At 41.1% G+C, this 15,789-nt stretch overlaps 1 protein-coding gene across 3 annotated transcripts in view; it reads left to right on the top strand.

Annotated features, from left to right (window-relative positions):
• HSPA12A (heat shock protein family A (Hsp70) member 12A) overlaps positions 1–5,561 on the top strand; it is a 53,034-nt gene extending 47,473 nt beyond the window's left edge. For all 3 annotated transcript variants that reach the window (XM_074545293.1, XM_005489833.4, XM_074545292.1), the window contains one exon: positions 690–5,561. In XM_074545293.1, the coding sequence (XP_074401394.1) occupies positions 690–1,324 (635 nt within the window). In that variant the 3' untranslated portion in view covers positions 1,325–5,561. The remainder of the gene's footprint in view (positions 1–689) is intronic.
• Positions 5,562–15,789: the final 10,228 nt, after the last annotated feature.

Below are 15,789 nucleotides of genomic sequence, written 5' to 3'. Positions count from 1 at the left end.
GGGAAAGTTACTATTTAAGGTCTTCCTAGCTGAAGATGAAATTAGTATCAAGTAGAGTAGAATGCTTGTGGTAAGAAAAGTGTGCTTTTTACAAGATTTAAAGCACTATTTGGAAGAAATGTCCAGCTTTGCTCATCGTGTGTGAGGGATTATTAGCTAAATTTCAGAACTTAATAAGACAACAAGTATAGAGCATCTTATATGTGAGCAGGGAGGGAGACACCTGGGACTACAACAGTTGTGACAGGTAACTCACTTGTTTGAACTAAAAGTGGGCCTACAACTGCACTGCATGGTTTTCTTGAAAGTAGATGTAGGCTTAAGCTAGGAAGGAAAATCTGTAAAAAATGTAAAGAGGGATTATTTTGCAGATGGTAGTTATTGTGGTTCTGCTGGGGTCAAAAATAATAAGTGAATTTGGAATGGAGTGATTTATCTGGAATGTAATAAAGGGTTGGTTTTAAAGGCCAACTTCATAAATGTTGTTTGGTTTGAGGTGAGTGAATTCATAGTGAAATACACTAGAGATAACAGAAGTGGGACTGGTGCTGAGGGGGTGGCAGTGTGGGCACGGATGTGGCAGTTTCAGATCATGCACGTGGAACACTCGGGGCTCTCAGACATTGCCATTTTCACTTGCATTGCCTTGTCAAAGTGGATTTTAGTGGATGCTCTCTCTTTCTGCTCAGGTGAGGTGTTCGATAAGCCAGAGGTGACCAATGTGAAGTTCCTGTTCCTGGTGGGCGGCTTCGCCGAGTCCCCCTTGCTGCAGCAAGCCGTGCAGAGCGCGTTTGGCTCCAGGTGCCGGGTGATCATTCCCCAGGATGTGGGGCTGACCATCCTCAAAGGAGCTGTTCTCTTTGGCCTCGACCCTGCGGTCATCAAGGTGCGGCGCTCCCCGCTGACCTACGGCGTGGGGGTGCTCAACCGCTTCGTGGAGGGCAAGCACCCCCCGGAGAAGCTGCTGGTCAAGGACGGCACGCGCTGGTGCACCGACGTCTTCGACAAGTTCATCTCAGCCGACCAGTCTGTAGCCCTGGGAGAGACTGTGACCCGCAGCTACACGCCTGCCAAGCCTTCCCAGTTAGTGATAGTGATCAACATCTACAGCTCGGAGCAGGACAACGTCAGCTTCATCACCGAGCCCGGCGTGAAGAAGTGCGGCACGCTGCGCTTGGATCTCACCGGGACTGACGCCTCCGTGCCCAACCGGCGCGAGATCAAAACGCTGATGCAGTTCGGGGACACTGAAATCAAAGCCATGGCTGTTGATGTTGCCACCTCTAAAAGTGTCAAAGTTGGTATTGATTTCTTAAATTACTGACGGCCCTTTCCCCCGCCACAGCCTGTTTGTGAGACTGATCTTCCACTGTTCCGTTTTTTGACTTCTGTCTGTCATGTCATCACCGTGAATTTCAGCAGGCTACATGAGAACAGCTAAGGTGGGGTGTGTTGTGTTTGTGTCCTTTGGTGACCAAGGACTGCATTTTGAAAGACCCTTAAAAAGTTCTAGGAGCAAAAGTTCCAGAGGTAGTAAAAGTTACTCACGCATGCTTAAAGATCTACCTTTATAAAATAAACACTGATTATTGTTGGGTCCTGAAGGTTAGTTAAAAAAATACCAAGTTGTAATCTCTTTGCCTTGTTCTTCTTCCTCTTCCTCCTGAGAAAAACTCACTAACCCACGTGGCTGTTGTAGGGGGTGTATCTGTGTGGGATATCTGTTTAAACAGCACCATCCTCTGGCAATGGGAACAAATTAGTAGTTTTATTGTATTCTTTGGATTTTTCCCAGTGCTTTCAGAATTTAAAGTGCTGAAAATTAATGACTCAAAGAAGTAGGATCTCAATTGCTTATATTCTGTGTAAAGGAAATCCCCAGAAATTCTTAAAATTATATTTAGGAAATACATATGTGTTTTGGGGGCCTAATATTGATTGCTCCAGGTTAAAAACAAGGCCTTTGTTGTCAGAGCTCTCAGAAAAAGCTGTCAGATTAATTAGCTAGCATTACCCTCATTATACTTTGGAAAATAATATTAAGAACAAACCTATTTCTCTTTTGGGTCTTCTAAACTTATTTTATTAATCTCCATCTGAAACCACAGAATCACAGAGTAGTTAAGCTTGAGGGGGACATCCACTGACTGATAAAACCTCTCCATTCTAAGCACTATCAGTCAGAAGAAGTTTCTTTTTCCAGTTTTATGGTCTCCAAAATGAAGATCCCTAAACTCCAGGCAACTTACTTGACAATCCTCACTGCAAAGGTTTTTTTTCTTACGCTTAAAAGGAATTTATTGAGTTTAAATTTGTGCGTGTTGCCTCTTTCTTGCTCCTTCACTGGATACCTCTGAGAAGTCTGGCTCCATCCTCTTTCCTGTCAGCTCTCACATGAAAGATCCCCCAATCCCTTCTCCCCTTCGTGGCCCTGTGCTGCTCTCAGAGCTGTGTCTGTGTCTCCTGTCCTGGGAAGGCCAGAGCTGTTCCTGGCACTCAGACGTGGTCTCTGCAGGGCTGAATCAGGGAAGGATCCCTTTCCTGACCTGCTGGCAGTGCAGTTCCCAGTGCAGCTGCACATTTCTCATCATCCCTCTGACCCATCTGCTTTATCAAGCACTTCCCCAGGTGATTGTATTTCTTTTCCTTTTTCATTCCTGTGTTAAGATTTGGAAGCGCAGCTAGATGATGGCTGTCCAGAAACATTTAAACAATTCTCAAGAGACAAAACATTCAGATCTAAAATACCGTAATACATTTTTTTGTAGCAGACATTTTAATTCAGTAAAACATATTGCTGGGTTGAGTTGAATGGCCAATGAAGTGGAAGGCAGAAACCAATAGAATGAAACTATAAATAGCATTAAATAAAGCATTCCTTACCTGGCAGTGAGCACTTGATGCAGGAGAAATGCACTGATGGCCATGGTAGCATCTTGTTTTCCAAATAATAACTTAGTGGAAATGTTTCCTTAAACATGCTCACCTGGCAAATTTCTTTTGCAACTAGAATAGCTTTTATTTTGCAAAACGCTACAGGAAGAAAACTGAAGCCTACATTCTGTGTCTGCCATGAACTGACAACTTCAGATTCAAATCCTAATTTCACTCCAGATTAGCAGAGTGGTACCAACCTGTAGAATCACCCTAAAATGCTGACACTTCCCAGTGCATTTATACAGAGCTGCCTGACTACCTGCTGGAATTCATTACATTTTCAAAACATTGCAATGTTAATTATTAACCTAGAACTTCCTTTTAAAAAAGTTGAGCATGAGTTAAATCCATTACTGACACTTTTGGGAGATTAAAGCTTTAACAGTTATTTCATTAATTTATGTTCCAATCCTGCACTTAAACTTTCTGTGTTTATCCTGGAGTTTTGCCACAGTACAGAGCTGGACAACTGATCCACTGCATTTTGTCATTGAGTTTTCTGTGTCTCCTGCAGAATTCCCTGATTTAATGGGAAATGTGTTCTGCATTCAGCTTTAAAATAAATAAATAAAGGACTATGGAGAATGCTAGTCACAGTATCCTGCTGGATACTTTCTATAATTACAAAGTGTGCTTGCTAGCAGTCGATTTCCTGCTGCCTGCTAAATGCTTTAAAAGCTAAATACTGGGATTTTTTTTGTGTGTGCTGCTTTCCATGGTTTACAAACAAGAGAAACTTTAAGATGAGTTATGAACAATATAATTTTATGTATATACAATATTTAAATATTGTACAGACTCTTTCTTTCTACAGTGCTATTTTCTTGTATAAAAATGCACTTTGCCTCTGTTGATTTCATTCAGCTGTTAATTTTAAATAACACAGTTTCTCAATCAGCTTCTGTAATTATAGGCTTTTAAAGATGGTAAGATATGAAATGTAAAAGGCCGATCTTTTAATAATAGGAAAGAAATGTTGGTGTGTCAGAGAATACAACATTCTTCCTGCAATGCAAGTCATACCAGCTAAGCACATCACACAAATGCAATAGTCTGTTGCTGGGGTTTTCATTTCTTTGTTTCAGATGGTGACCATTCCATCTCCAGCAATTCTTCATAATAATGGATGAATCCTCCTGTAAAACCAAAAATCAGATTGTCAAATCTGGGTATACAGCTTCTTCACTAGGTTTTGGGTTTTTAATAAGGGTATTCTCTAGTTTAAAAAGCAACAACAACAACAAATGAAAAACTACCTCCCAAAGCCAGGCAACACTCTTTTATTGTAGCTGCAGGTATGGCACAGTCTCTGTCTACCACTTCCACCTGCCAAAAAACAGAGTTCTTAGAGAAAAATAGGCTTTGCTGTCTTTGCATGCTATGTTAAGCTGAATCTGTCCAGTTCTGCACAGATTTGTTTTCAGTGGCCTTAACACAGGATTTGGTTTAGTAAATGGCTGTCACCCCTGTCCCCCCTGTGAAGAGGAGGGGATCTGCAGGATCAGGTGGCCCATGGGCTTTGTGCTGTTTCCAGCCTGCCTGCAGGGAAGGCTGCAGGTGGGTTCTGCAGCTCTTCTGAAGCACAGCTCCCTGCCCAGCAGATTCTCTGCCCTTTCTGATTCACCTTTTGTAAGATCCCATCTGGATCCAAGCAGGGGCTCGTTGCTGAAATCCCTGTAAAACTGTAAAACGTGGTTTACATATTTTTGCACTTCCTCCTTCAGTCTGGTGAGAACACCATCAAGCTTATGTTTGCAGAGCACTGAACTACTGAACAAACTCCCAGCTGTCCTTGTTGCCCTCTTTCAGAATGGAAAATTAGCTTATCTCTCTAAGGAATTAGAATTGTTAAGTAGAATATTATGCTGTGGTCTGTAGACAGTAACCCAATTAAACAACTTTACATTTTAAGAGGCATGTGGATGCCCATTTCGATAAAGGATGTTAGGTTGTAAAATTTATATGAAATTCACTAGGAAATGAGGCATTTTTAGAATTGTAGTTGTGACACTTTTGCAGGACATTTGTTCCCCTGCAGAGCATTTTTTTGGTAGGGGTTTCAGATGACATTGTGCAAATTAGTGTGGGAAAGACAACAAGGCCAGCTATCCATAGGGAAAGCAGAAGGTCTTGGCAGGGGTTTTGCTCTAAGCAGCAATTTGCAAGTTTGAGCCCAAGTTACTGAACTCTAGGCCGAAGTTTAGCAGCTAATTGTGATGGAATGGTTAATTGTGCTAGAATATGATAAATGTGCAGTGGTGGTTAGGACAGTTTTCAGTGGTATGAGTATACCAGTGTTCATATACAGGAGTTTTAATGCATTATTATGAGAAGGCTAATTATATATTGCAGAGATTTAATAGCCAAGATAAGCTGCATATTTATGATATGAAGTGGCTTAAGCGGATGAATAGTATAAAAGTTGTTGGGCATAATGTCACAGTACTCACCTGCTTGAAATAGTCTTAAACTATATTATAAAACCAACCATTGTGGTCTTGTTCACCTCTGTGCAAGATAAATTCAGATTTCACTGATACTTGGAGCTGTTCACAACTTGTCTGGATTGTATCTTGAGTGTTCTTGTGTCTTCAATCATGTCGAATAAAATACCTTAAAACTAATTTCTCTTTTTGGGTGCTACTATTCTTATGAAAATGGCTATAAGAAGAAACCTAATTTATTATGAAAGTGAGGCAGGCCAAGTGGTTAAGCGTGAATTTGGGTGCTCCTTCATGTGTGTGACTGAGCAGAAGTGACACCAGCCATCTGTATGGCTTTATTTCCCTTGAGTGCCCAAGGTGGAACTTCACTGCTGCTCATGGCTCAGCTTCCAGCAAAACTGGTGTAGCTCTCTGGGTAAGGTGTTTGTTGGAGTTCAGGCAGAAAGACTTTGGGCAATACCAAAAGCAGATCAGGTGTTTTCTGTAATGATGCTGTCAGCCAGAAAATTAAATACAAAATCTGATATATCAGAGAGGTGTAATCTCTTAGGTCTTGTATTTTTAAAAGCTGTTTTATTGTTAAAAATTCATTATCAGGCCAATAAGCTGGCCAATATCCAGGTATATTAGCATGAGAATGAGTGTATTTATAGATCTAGGGTTCAGTAAGGTCCAGCTGCACTGCAAAAACCCTTGCACAGCAGTTTGTGCAGTATTACATTTTCTGCAAACAGCTGTAGGCCGTGTCCCTCTGAAATTCAGCAGTGTTGGCACAGGCTCTGGAGGTGATTCAGTGGCACAGGTGACCTTGGTCCGTGATGCTGCAAAGATGCAGAGGGTGAACTGAGAGGCTTCAGCAGCCACTACACCCAACTTCCACCTATTTGCTGCAATGAAGGTGTTTTACAAGTGCTTTATGACTATAATTATAAACACCATCCTAATAGGCTAGGTACTGTATTTAACTTGTAATGAACTTGATTTCAGCTAAACATTCAATTAATGTTACTAGTACAATGGGAAATATAATTACAGTCTTCAGAGACACATTAAGAACCAGATTTTGCTTTCGGTGTTCTACCACAGTGCTGAAGATTCCAGTGGAGTTTCATGTGTGTGCATTCAGAATTTGGTCCTTACTCTCAACTTTTCTCAATCTTAAGGCTTTCTCATAGGAGTGTGTTTAGATTTAAAGCTGCAGCCTCATCTTGATAGAAGGGATTTTGTGTAAGTTGTTGGTTCTACAAAGTCACCTAAGTCCTTACTGAAATTTGCAGATTTTGTATTCATGTGAATAGTTATGGAATAAAACAAATTGTAAAAGGGCCTCCCTGACAGCAGTGTCCAGCTCTCTGGCTTAGGGACAATGGGTTCAGAATTCCTTTACTCAGTGCAAGAACTGCTTGGTTTTCAAGAGATGCAGCCTGGATAAATTAGTGAGAAGTGCAGATGCTTTGTGTGACTGGAATTCAGGCCTGGTTGTTGCCAGTCTTGTACTTCTTTTTTTTTTAAGGAATAAATTCTGTTTTATTAGTACTCATTCGTGCCTTGCTGTGTTCTAACAATCCAAAGCAATTTTGTGGTGGAATCAATGCAGAGTCACAATAAGGTATTGTGCTTTTTTCCTTCAAGTTAGAGACTTGAATGTATTTTAAAAAAGGAAGAGGTTTCCACCACAGGCTGTGCACAGATGCAAAGATCAATTTCTTACAGCAAAAACTGTCTTATATGGCCATCATTATGCCATATATTGAGTCTGTTAAGTGCAAATATTTTTCTGTAAATGTTCTGTATTGTCTTTAGTTAATGTACAATTTATTAGGTCAATTAGGTCAAATGGCTATTATTTTAAAGTAGTACCTGTTTTCTAATTTTTCAGGGATTGTAATACTGGGGAAAGGTTTACTGGATGCCATATCCCAGGAGCTCTGGCCTTGTGCCCAGAGCAGAAGTTACTGGATGAGGCCATGTTGTTCATTACCATGCAATGGCAAAACAATTAAGAACTTGGTAGATTGCAGCTGCTGTGACCCTTCTGTCAGTGTCCACAGGTGAGCTGACACAGACATAGAGAAATGAAAAATAAATCTCAGGTTACTCTGGGAGTATTGTGAGTGCAGCAGAGGAGGACGATGCCAGACAGAGTGTAAGGATATGGGAATAAATCACATGGACTCTATTTTCTTCATGGTGGAGAAAAGCTCATTCTTTATTCATGTAACTAGTTTTTATGCAGTTTTACAGACCTCATGTGTGACTCCAATTGGTCAGTAGTTTTCTTGCCAATTACCTTCATTGGTTAGTAAGAAGTTGTTATCCTGTATTGATTGGTCACTCAAACCCCCAGTGTGTACGTGCAGGAAACATTGTTTGTGAGAGATAGTTTTCATTTTTCTGTCTAACAATATATAAACAGTTTATACAGGTGCTAGCTGGTTTTTTTTACCCAGGAATAGATTCTTATGCTGAGAAACTGCTCACACCAGGATAGCCTTCACATGGGAATATGCAGGGTGCTAGCTTCCCTTAGAAGAAATTACAGGCTAACAGAGCAGGCCTGATATTATGATTATAATTCTTATAATTTTTCCACTTTACTGCAACATAAGGAAAGAAAGGAATTGGCTGGAGAGAAGTGTGAGCAGGCCCTGGATGTGCTGGAACAGAGGCAGTGGAGTGCTCCAGCAGTTACAGGGATGATTTCAAAGCAGAGTGGTGAGATAGAGCTGTGGCTGCCAGGGTTTGTTCAACTGCAGCAATCTAAGCAGTGAGAAAGGTGACTCTCCCTTTCCTAAGGGCAACAAGGAGTATTTCCTTCCCTTTGAGGAGAAATCTCTGCCCCTCTAGTGGGAGCTTCCTTCTGCCATCAGCTGATAAGGGCAGACACCAGGCTGAGCACATCCTCTTCCTCTGCAGCCTCGGTGCTTCTCACACATTGGTAACACCCACAGGGCTGCAGCTACAGCTCTGAGGGACTGCATGTTGCTCACAAGGTTTGTTCTTCATCTGTGACAATCACAATGGATCTGTTTTCTCAGCCTGTGCCTCCCCACCAACACTTTGCCTGGAAAGCTATTGACTCTTCAAAATGAGTGGAGTTGAAGGAAATTAAGTAAGTAGAGCAGAACCTAGCAGAGAAGGTGCTGGTTCTGCTTGATGTATACAGGAATTGTATCTAAATCTGTTTTTTTTTCCCACAAGCAACATTCCAGCATCCTCCTTCAGATGATTTTCTCCTGATATTCTTTGTGTTGGCAGAGGTCTGGATAGCAGCACTGTCTGCAGGGTGTTGTGAACACACAGCCTTGTCCATGAGAAATTCCTTACACGGGGGGCAGGAGAACGGATTTTTCTGCTCAGGAAACAAGGTCAACATTTCAGCCTGATAGTTGTGTAAGGCAGCTGAAGAAGCAGGTAGCATCACTGAGGATGTTCCAAAACAATTCAAGATTAGTGTTGCAGTTCTTCTGTTTTGTCTTATGGGTGCAACACTTGAGATTGAAGATCAAAAAGTACCACACACTGATTGAGGATGTTCCAGGACTGAGGAGATGTACAAACTAGGCTGACCATATCCCACCAAAGGAATTTTAATTTCTCCCTTCAGAGTCAAGTACCATATAATAATTCAATAGCATATAATAATTCAATAGCATATAATAATTCAATAATTCAAGTAGGATACCATAATTGTTTTTTCTTTTTTCAGATCTATCAAGTATTTTTGCTGACTGCAACTGCATCTCTGTCAGAGCATCACAGGAGTTTCATGTAGCTGGAAAGGACTTCAGGTATCAATCATGTATCACCTTCTGATGCAAAACAATATTAATTCTGCCTAAACTACTCCCAACTTTTGTTTAATATGTTTTAAAAACTTCTGATGTTTAAAACTTCTGAAATGGTGTTACCTGCTCTGGCAGTTTGTTTGTTTCCCTGTCCTCATCTGTCTGAAGTCTTACATAATGTCAGCTTTGACTCTCTGTGGTTGTCCTACCCCTAGAGAACATGGGAACAATTCATCTCATTCCTGCCCTGACACATTTTGACATATCTGAAGACCAGTTTCATGCATGCCCTGAATCTAATTATTTAATTAAATCCCAGCTCCTTCCATCATGTTTTATAGACCTGTGATCTTTTTTATGGCTCTGTTGGGAGCTTTGAGGATTAGGCAGTGCATGCTGGTTTCTGGCAGATAAGCATCTTATTGCTGGGAGGAGATTTGGAAGCTGATGCTGAAGGTGTTCTGTGGGAACACACGTGAAGGGCTCGTGCTGGGAGCATCCCTGTCCAAAACAGCCCTGAAACATCAACAACCAATGAAATGGGACTGGGGATTTGAGGCACGTTGTGGTTTTGTCTTTTGCAAACATTGATTAAAGGCCTTCCTGTGCTTAAGCTGAAAGGTATGTGTTTAAACCTTGGGAGCTTGCTGCAGGAGTCATATTGGCTGGGTGTGTTTTGGATAAATGGTGCTTAGGAGGCAACCACCAGTCATGGTGTGAAGCAGACTGTGAGTTTTCCACTCAGAGTGCTTTTAGAATTTGCATCATTAAAGCATTTTCCTTGAACTCCTGTACTGTGGAGGTTCTGATAAACTGCTGGTGCTCTGCAGGCCTGAAGTGTTTGTGAGCTGCAGGAAAAGTGCTGCAGTGAAAACTTCAAAGAGGGTGAGAAATCTCTGACTTCATGAATGACTTGAGGGGGAAGGTTTGGCAGGGTACATTGAGCTTTTTACTCTGAATTTAAAATGCAGGAAAATACACCAAGCACAGAAAATCAGATTTCACTCTGAGTTAAAGATTAATTTAATCTGGTAGTCAGATTAAAACCCCCTACTTTTGACTAGATGTCAGCACCTCTGGGGGTCTAAATCTCCCTCACACACCCCTGTTATTAAAATCCCTGGCTTTTCTCTGTGGCTGTTACGACACATCCTGACCTTTGGAAAATGTAGATCTAAATGGAGAGTTTTGGAAGACAGTGCTTTAGACTCAATTATTTAATAGCTGTTTTACTCCAGTTGATGGCTGAGGAAGAATCCCATGATCTCTTGGGAGATTCCCAATGCTCACCTAAAGCTATGAATGGTTTGGTGCCAACAGTGAGTGATAAACCTTGTGCATCACTATTTCCTCTCTGCTTAACCAGAAAGCAGAATTGCTGTAAGCAAGAAAACAGCTCACTGTAGTGCAAACTCTGCACACAGGATTTGTTTCATCTGCTCTATTCTACTCCTCCAAAGCTGAAATAAAGCATTTTTACAGTCCCCATGCCTAAAATACCTCACAGGAACAAAGATTATGGGATTGGTATGGGTAATTTGGTGTGCCCAGAAAACCCCAAAAGATCTGCCCTGTAGATGAGCAGTCCTGGGAGCAGCTGGACCAGTTTTGGATACTAAAGCAAAGCAAAAGCAACTGGAGAAACTCCTCAAATTTACTGAACCTTCTGGGGGCTTTTTGTCTGTGAAGTTATATTCATCTTCCCAGGGTACTATTAGCATATTCACCCACATTTAAATAATTAATTTCCTTGTTATACGCCAACTCTTAATTTTTTGTTCTTTCAGAATTATTGAAATCTGTGACAAGAGGTAGTGATATGAGGAAATGCTTGGTTTCTGGTTTGTTAATCAATTCCATAATATCTCATTCTTCACAATTGCTTTATTTAATAGCACCAATTTCTGCTTTCAGGTCTTGACTTCCCTGTTAAGCATTTAAGTTTCAGAATTTTTTTTAATCTTTTAACCTTTATCCCTTTGATTTTTTTTTTCTCAGCCTATAATTTATTATACAGTCTCCTGTCAGAGGAGGAGGTAGACTAGGTGATTTTTACTGTATTGCAAATTATAATTATTATAGTTATTTGCATTAGTAATGGATTCATTCTTATCACTGAAAACAATTCCATTATCTGATCAGACAGTTATCTTCACACTGTCCGTGCTCATATACTTTTGTTAAGCACCTCTTTCTCTGTGGGTCAAAAGGAGAATTGTTCCTTGGTGCAGTCACTCTGCTCTCCACTTTTAACATTTTTCCCTGGTTAAAAGGAAGTTTTTTATTACCTTATGCTATACAAATATTCTGCCTTCTGCTGCTGTGTTTTCATCCCTTCAGAGCCAACAAGGGAGGGCACATGAGCAATGTCCCCTCTGTCACAGCCACCAGGAGAGGATTCCTAATTCAGGTTCTGTGGGAGGGAATGGGAGGCTGGTTTTCATGACCCAGCAAAGATATTTTGGCTCCTTTTGGAATTAAAGCAAAGGTTTGAGGATCTATGATCTGGCCTTAGTGAGGGGAGAATCCTCCTCTGCCAAGCCCTGGGTGATGGCAGAGGGGCAAACACATCCTCTCTGGCTCCTGCTGAATTTTCTGTGCCTCTGCAGGGCTACAAAAGGGTCAGCTGCACTGATTTCCAACCTGCAGGCAATAGGGAGATGAGGAAGGCTGGAAGGAGATGTGAGGTCAGGCCACAGAATCCCCCAGGGGACTGAGAGCACCTTGGTGGGAGCTGAGGGTGCTGGAGAACCCTTGCTCACTTCCCTCCTGGTGATTTCCTTCCCCTCATCAAAAGAGAGGAGCTGGTGTTTGGGTAAAGAACTAAAGGTTAGTCTGAACCAAGAGTTGGTTTAATTTCTTTTTGAGCAGCTCCTGTGGTATTTTCTGGGCTGTAGGACAGAGTGCTTCGTGCTGGGAGAAGGAAGGGGTGGCTCCTGCTCCTCCATCACCCCAGGCAGGTCAAGCTTATCCTGTGTTTTACATCCCACATAATTAAGGTGATGACTGTATATATTCCTCCTCCATGAAGAACCTCTTCTGAGAGAGAAATGGTGCTGCACTCAGGGCTGCACTCACTTTCCAAAGAGGATAATCAGGACTCCCAGAGAATCCATCCTCTGGAACTGCACACCCCCAGCTCAGGCACCCAAGCCACCAGTAATGTTCATTGCTGTTATTTTTCATGCGGAATTGACTCTTAGGTTATATAAATTGTATGCTAAATTACACTAGTGGGAATTATGAGCTGAACTAATGCGTTACTGTGGAGGTTTAGATCCCTTTTTTCCCCTTCACCTCCCTAATTGGTTGGATGTGAAGCCGTTATCTACTTAATGCAATTAAAGGTAATATCTTTCTTAGGATAAACACACAGCAATAATTCCATGGGCCAGAGCACAAGGAGGGACTTGAATGCAACTTTTGTCTTTGGCTCTCACAAAATAGAGGTCATCAAAGTGATGGCAAGTTCAAATACACAGTTGTTCCTGTGTATTTGAACACAACTTCTAGAATAATTTAAAGAGTACTTTGGTTCTTGTTTTTGTTTGTCTGCAAGCACAGTTTAGCAGTAAGTGTCACATAGGGCACTATTGGTATTTTTTGATTTAGAGCTGTGGAGCATCACATCAACCCTCTCCTTTCTTCCTCTGACCTCTTCTGACTTACCTTTCTCTTGCCTTCAAACTTTAGAAGAAAAATGGTATCTGAACTTAATAATTTCTTTGGTATTTATTTCCAGTGAACATCTCTTTTGTCAAAGAAACTGCTCCCAGTTTCTACCAGCAACAAGATGTTAACAAATGTAACCCTTTTTCCACACTTTTTTACAACCACACATGGTATATATTTCTGAAAGATGAAGGTGGGGCAAAACAATGTGGGAAATTACACTCCAACCAAGGAGAAACAGCCTTCAAGGCATAACATCATAAAATTCCTATTTGCAACCTCTGAGGACCCATCCCAGGAAGGTATGGAAATAAATACACAGCCAACACTGTCAGCTGGGGCTAGGTGATGAAAGCTCTAAAATGACAAACTAGATTAAAAAAAACCCTCCAGAGATTCGGGAAGGAGAATTCATCAATGCCAAATTAAGATACGCTCAAATATTTCTTGAAAGATAGAACCTCATTATGCTACTGATTTATGGAGCAAAGTAATGACTGTGGACAGCATTGTCTAAAGACAACAATGAGCACTGCAGTAATAATTAGAGTCACATGAAATCTTCAATTTTTATTTTTTTTGTCTGATTCTAAGATGATTTGTAATAAGGGGGGAAATGCATCGCACGCAGCAGTCTAAAGTGTAATGGAAATACGTGGCCCAAGTTGTTCCCATATTTAAAATATTTAAAATTCTTCTTGCAATGCTGCCCACCAACAAAATAATAGTAATTTCTGGCAGGAATTATAAAACCTTAACTATAGCACAAAGCGTTTTTCACCAAATTACTCACTCTATATCCACAATTACAGCCCATTTTTTTTCCTTATGCTGATAACAAAAGATACATTTTAAGATCCTTGCTGTGCTACTCTTCCTTTAATAAATAAAGTGAGCTTTTCAAAAGCAGATAAAAATCAAAACATTTCTACATTTAAGGATGCAATCAAAGACTTGCCGTGAATGGTGTGATATTAAAGTTTAAAAAAAAAGCTAAAAATCAATTTGCAGTGTATTTTTGACCATAGTTTGTCACAAATACCATTCCCAATAGATAAGAATGATTATATGGTAAAGAGCATAATTTATATATCTCAAGCGTTCTGCTTTTGTCACCGCCATCGTTAAGGAATTTGACACGTTTGCAGGAGAACAATATATGTCAACTGAAATATATACCAATTAGCCCTAAATGGGACACTGAAATGAATGATGCATGTGCATGCTATACTTACAAGTAATAACATGTGGTTTAAAGTCGCTCGCGTTTTCAAACAAGAATTCTTTTTATGTTGTCATTTAAAAAATCTAATATTTCAAAAGGTCAGGAATAAATAGCACCATTAGCATTAAAAGCTAGCTAAAGGGAAAGTAATTTGTTGTTCATTTAACATTGCATTTTATGTAATAGCTTTGTAAAGTGTTCGGGAGGGGGGGGAGAGATTTTACTCTGCTGAAACAGGATGACGGCAGCTCCAGTTCATTATTAAAAGGAGATTTTTTATTATGCTATTGTCAACTTTAACGTCTTGATTCTGTTGGGTGTTTGTTAAAATTACACGGGCTGCTGAAGTGGCTATGGCAGAGGATAATGCTGAGAATATCATAACTGTCAAAACAATTGCGTAGGCAAGAACATGCTTATTCCAAGATAATGGAACAAAAGACAAAGGAGAAACTCTTCTGCAGTGTTAGGAAGTTAATAACCCTGTTGAGGTTTCCTCAGCAGGAGGCACTGAGATCAGGACACCAAATCCTGGGAGACACAAACAGGGAAGGCAGAAGGAAGCAGGGGATGCCAGAGGGACGGGGGCTATGTGAAAACCCAGCATCAGACACCAGCTCCCCTGTCCGTGGCTATTCATAAACCCACAACTATTTATCTTCCTGGAGAGGTTTCTGTGCTCCTCCAAGGACTGGATGAAGTGTGAAACCCTCTGTTCCTGTGGCTGGATCCTCTTCTTCCTGCCCAACTGCAGCCATGGAAAGCCAAGGAAGGCATTGCAGGTGCAACCCAGAGCTGGACTTAGCAGAGCCTGATGCAGGACAAAGAACTCAAATCCTTGTATTTATTAGGCCTGATTCTATCATTCTATAAGACTGACCACTTTTGGGAAAAACTGGAGACAAAATAAATGTCAGCTTTTAAGTGTCCTTCAGGACAGCATAGGCTGGGAGGAAAGCACACAAAGAGAACTCTGCTGTGTGCTTGCTGCTGCACGGGGAGAGAAGGAATGTGACAGGGGGATACTCCAGGAATTCAGCAAATTCAACCAGCCTAGTGTTGAATATTTCCAGAGATGGGGCACCTAATACCCCTCAGGGCAACCTGGGCCAGTTTTAACACTCCTGTAATACAGAACTCCTTCCATACATCTAATCTAAGTCAAATAGTACCTTTTAATCTGGGCAAGAAGCAGAAGTGCAATTTAGAAGGTTTTCAAGCATAAAAGCAAGCCTGCATGTCTCTGACTAAAACTGAAATTGCTGGAGGATATTCTCTTCAGTTGTGTTAAAGCAAGGAGCACTTTGGCTTTTATATAAAGAACTCACTTCAGCCCAGAGCATGCCCATAGGTTGTTAATCTTCAGTGCTGATGTTTCTTTGTCTATTATTCACATCCCCTATCTCCTTCCCATCACCCTGTGAGGGCTGGCAGAATGCACTCAATTAAACAAACAAACAAACAAACAAACAACAACAACAAAAAAACACCACTTTTATTTTTCTATACTAGAAAAGTAGTGCTCCAACACAAAATAAATTGGTTTCCACCTCCACCACTACACAAAATGTAAAGCCCTGCTGGGGGGTTGCTGTCCTTCAGGACAGGGTGTTCTGGGTGAGGAACACTCACCCAGAGAGACCCAGGAGAGGTCAGGAGATACTGAGAGAGGATCCCCAGGAGCAGTAGATGTGCGGAGCAGCAGATCCCCAGCAGTTCTCTG

The sequence above is a fragment of the Zonotrichia albicollis genome, chromosome 7 (assembly GCF_047830755.1).
Source record: "Zonotrichia albicollis isolate bZonAlb1 chromosome 7, bZonAlb1.hap1, whole genome shotgun sequence".
In the NCBI taxonomy this organism is placed as follows: Eukaryota; Metazoa; Chordata; class Aves; order Passeriformes; family Passerellidae; genus Zonotrichia; species Zonotrichia albicollis.
Note: the sequence above shows the minus strand (reverse complement) of the source record. Positions and strands in the feature narration are given on the sequence as shown.